General features: G+C 53.4%; 1 protein-coding gene across 1 annotated transcript in view; it reads left to right on the top strand.

Moving 5' to 3' along the window:
* CACNA2D4 (calcium voltage-gated channel auxiliary subunit alpha2delta 4) overlaps positions 1-3,655 on the top strand; it is a 91,291-nt gene that overhangs the window by 295 nt on the left and 87,341 nt on the right. The window contains exon 2 of the mRNA XM_007469519.1: positions 3,286-3,441. Within this exon, the coding sequence (XP_007469581.1) occupies positions 3,286-3,441 (156 nt within the window). The remainder of the gene's footprint in view (positions 1-3,285; positions 3,442-3,655) is intronic.

The raw sequence follows: 3,655 nt of genomic DNA, 5'->3' as shown, positions 1-3,655 counted from the left end.
CCTGCTGAGCCTTGCCCAAAATACCCATTTGGGAGCTAAATAGATAATTGCTTTTATTTTTAAGCCACTAAGTATAACTTAGTATGCAGTAATAAACAACTGATATCTCACTATTTCCTAAAAAGTATACACAACATAGTACGCCCATGGTTTCCTACTTTTGTTCCTTCTGTTTCTTATATCCTATCTGTTCCTTATAATGACCCCTTCTAGAGGCTCCTATTGGTGAACTCCTATTCATCCTTTAAAGCCCAATTCAAATGTCCCTTTCACTATGAAGCTTTCCCTAAAATTTCTCTCCCTCTTTTTCCCACCATAAGGAGAAAATGATTGTCCCTTCCACTATGGTGACAAATGCATCACTTATGCATCACAGCACTCAGCTGGATTTAGCTGAGTGGTGGGTTTGAGACCAGCCTCCATGGATAGACTCTAAGTATGTATATCAAGTATCATGTCCAGTCTTCCTTCCAACACTGTGTCTCTCATCTCCAGTGCCTGGTGAGGGGCTGACACCAGGAAGATGCCCTAGGAAAGTGGGTTAAATTTATGGGGGTTGAGATGAAAGACTGGCAAAGGAAAAGCTGGGATACTCTTCCCCTCATAGCCCTTAAGAATAAAGCCACATGTAAGTTCCCTCCTCCCTGGCATAAGTGATGTGCCTTCCTGGACGACAGGTGAAGGGTGAGCCTTGAGATCTGAGGGCCAGAGGGCTCTCTGAGCTTGGTAATGCCCTTAGCTCTTGCTCTGGTCCCACCTTTCATTTTATTCCTGCTAAGAAATCCCTCCTCTGAAGGATTCAGCTCTGAAGTCCTCTGCCCTCCCCACTGTACCCCACAGCTCCTGGGGTTTCACAAGGTGCTGCAGCAAGAGGGGCCCAGTAGCTGGAGTGGGCCACAGTCGGCAACGCATACACAGCAAGATATATTTTAGAGCTACTGGAAAGGCATCTTTCTCTGCACAGCTGGTAGGGGCAACACCTCGTGCTCTACCCACCACCCTAGTTTCTTTGCAGGAACTCTGGGGGCTTCCCAGCAGGCTGGGTAGACCCAGGCCACCACCATGCCTGTAAAATGAGCCATGTGACATTGACAGAGATTTCTAACAGCTCCCAGGCTCAGACTGTTAGAGCTGGTCATGGCCGCAGTCAACAGGCGCTAGAACAGGGAGGGGCCGTTCCGGGGGTCACAGCTCCCGTCATGCGGGGATGGTCACCCACAGTAGAGACAGAACACAGATACACAAGTGGAGAGGAAAGTGAGCATTTATTTAAAATGGAAGAGTCCGGAGGAGGGATAAATTAGGAGTTTGAGATTAACAGATACCCACTACTAGATATAAAATAGATAAACAACAAGGACCTACTGTATAGCACAGGGAACTATATTCAATACCTTGTAATAACCTGTCATGGAAAAGAATCTGAGAAATATGTATATCTATACCTGAATCACCTTGCTGTACACCAGAAACATTGTAAATCAACTATGCTTCATTTTTTTAATTTAAAAAATTTAAAAATTTTAAATTAAAAAAATAAAATGAAAAAGTCACTCCAAATCACAAATTTTAAGACGTTGATGAATACCACAAAACCTAGAAAAAGTACACATTCTTTTTATTTATTAATTGACCAACACGCCTCTACGGTAATTTTTCTAATCTTGGTATGATTCATAATGAAAGATACGCAGAATCCATCTGAAATTCAGCATTCCTAGGAACAATTCAAGTGCCTGTGGAAATCGCTGCCCTGCCAGGCTGAGCCTGGGAACAGACCCCCACCCACAGCGCTGACTCCCTGCTGGGGACACACAGGAGTTTGTCATGGGGACACTTGCTTCTGCTGGCATTCCTCTGCGTCAGTGGCAGCCCTGCGTGCCATTTTGCTGGAACCAGCAGGTTTTGTCAGGACAAGATACACCAAGATGCCTTTGGACCTGTGGAAGGCGTGGACTGCGACCTCACGTGGTGCTATCACCAGTTTGGACCCACAGACATAAGAATTTTGATCAAATTCTGTCATGTGTAATTCCCATCAGAAGAGGAGACAGCGTATGGCACGTTTATAATTATGGACATTCAACATCAACCGCTTCCTAGCAGGAGAGCCAGGCCCTGATGAGAACCAGGTCCTCTGCTGGCAGCTTCCGCCTTTGGAAGAATCTTCCGTGGACCGGCTTGTGGCCTTTTTTCTGTCCCCTCCTGCGCGCTGCCAGCGGGGCACTGCAGGGCGGTCACGCGGCAGCTGGGTGTCCTGTCACGAGGCCGGCAACCCCGCAGGCAGGCAGTGAGTGTCCCTGGAGCCGCCCTGCCCTGGATGGCTGCACACAACTGTCTAGGTGGCTACGCAAGCCAAACTATTTCCCCATTGGCTTCCTCTTAGCTGGACCCCCAAGGCCCAGGGCCCCTCCGGCACCACCCGGCAGAGGGGACTTCGGTCGGGGGGAGAAGCTGAAATGCAGATGGATGGAGGCCTTGAGCAGCTGGGCTTTGCACTGTCTTCCTTTCACATGCATTAGCTGCTCATTCCATACAAGGGTTGGGGGCAGGGGAGGGGCCTGGAACTTCCTGGAAAATAGGTCCCCAGCCTAGAACCGGGGCAGGTGAGACGTGGGGGAGGTGAGGCCACAGGCTGTGGACGTTACCTCTGACCTGGCCGAAGTCAGCGGCCTGGACACAGGAGCCAGCACAGGGCCCACTCTGTCCCCTAGCCTCCCCGAGCCAACAGGGATGCTGACACTGACCCCCAGAATCGTTCTGAGGTTTAAGGAGAGGGTCTGCCACAGCTCCTGGTAAGTCAGAGCGCTGGACACGCATCCAGGGCCAGCGTCACTGCAGAAGGGGGCTCTCCGGGGGCGGGTCTGCCTCTTTAACGCAGGAGGCTGTGCTCTGACCCTCGTGGGGTGGGGGTGAGCCAGCCCTGCCTTCTGAAACGAGGGTAATCCCGCCGTCACCGCCACCGCCCTCCTCCTGCTGTCAGGCAGGGATTAGAGAGGAGGCCGGTGGATTAAGCAGTTCCTTCTCCCATCAGCCGCTCTCCTGGAAGCCTGCTGCTCAGGTAGGGCGGCCCCTCTGCAGGGCAGAGAAGGGACCCACACACACACTGGGCATTGCAGCCAGGACCCGACTGGAGGCTGGGGAACCCCAGGCTTGCCCCGACCCGGAAGGCAGAAGGCTCAGGGCCGTGCCAGGGATCTGGGCAGACAGAGCTCGGGGTCTGAGGCTGTTCGTTCCTCTCCCTGGCCTGACCCCAGCAGGGGGACCTTGCCCGGACCCCTCCAGGGTCCACCCAGATCCCAGCTCCACCCACGGCAGGATGCCCTCCCACCGGTGGCCAGAGGCCTGGGCCTCCCTGCAGAAGACGGTGGTCACCCTGTGCCTGCTGTGCAGCACGTCCCTGTCCCCCACGCGGGGGCAGGCCAGGATTCCTCTGGAAACGTAAGCCTCAAGAGCCCCCCTACCCATAAACCCTTCCCTCCCTCCCCTCCCCAGCCGACCTCAATCCTCGGCCTCCCCCAGCCTCCGGGCTCTCCCAGGGCTCGGCTGCCCGCCTCCCCCCCCCCCCCCCCCCCCCCGCCCTCTCTCTCTCTCTCTCTCTCTCTCTCTCTCTCTCTTTCTTTCTTCTTTTCTCCCTTTTCTTCTGAGCCGTGTG

This window comes from Lipotes vexillifer, unplaced genomic scaffold (assembly GCF_000442215.2).
Source record: "Lipotes vexillifer unplaced genomic scaffold, Lipotes_vexillifer_v1.1 scaffold395, whole genome shotgun sequence".
NCBI lineage: Eukaryota > Metazoa > Chordata > Mammalia > Artiodactyla > Lipotidae > Lipotes > Lipotes vexillifer.
The sequence above is the reverse complement of the archived record's forward strand: the minus strand, read 5'-3'. Positions and strand labels throughout refer to the sequence as shown.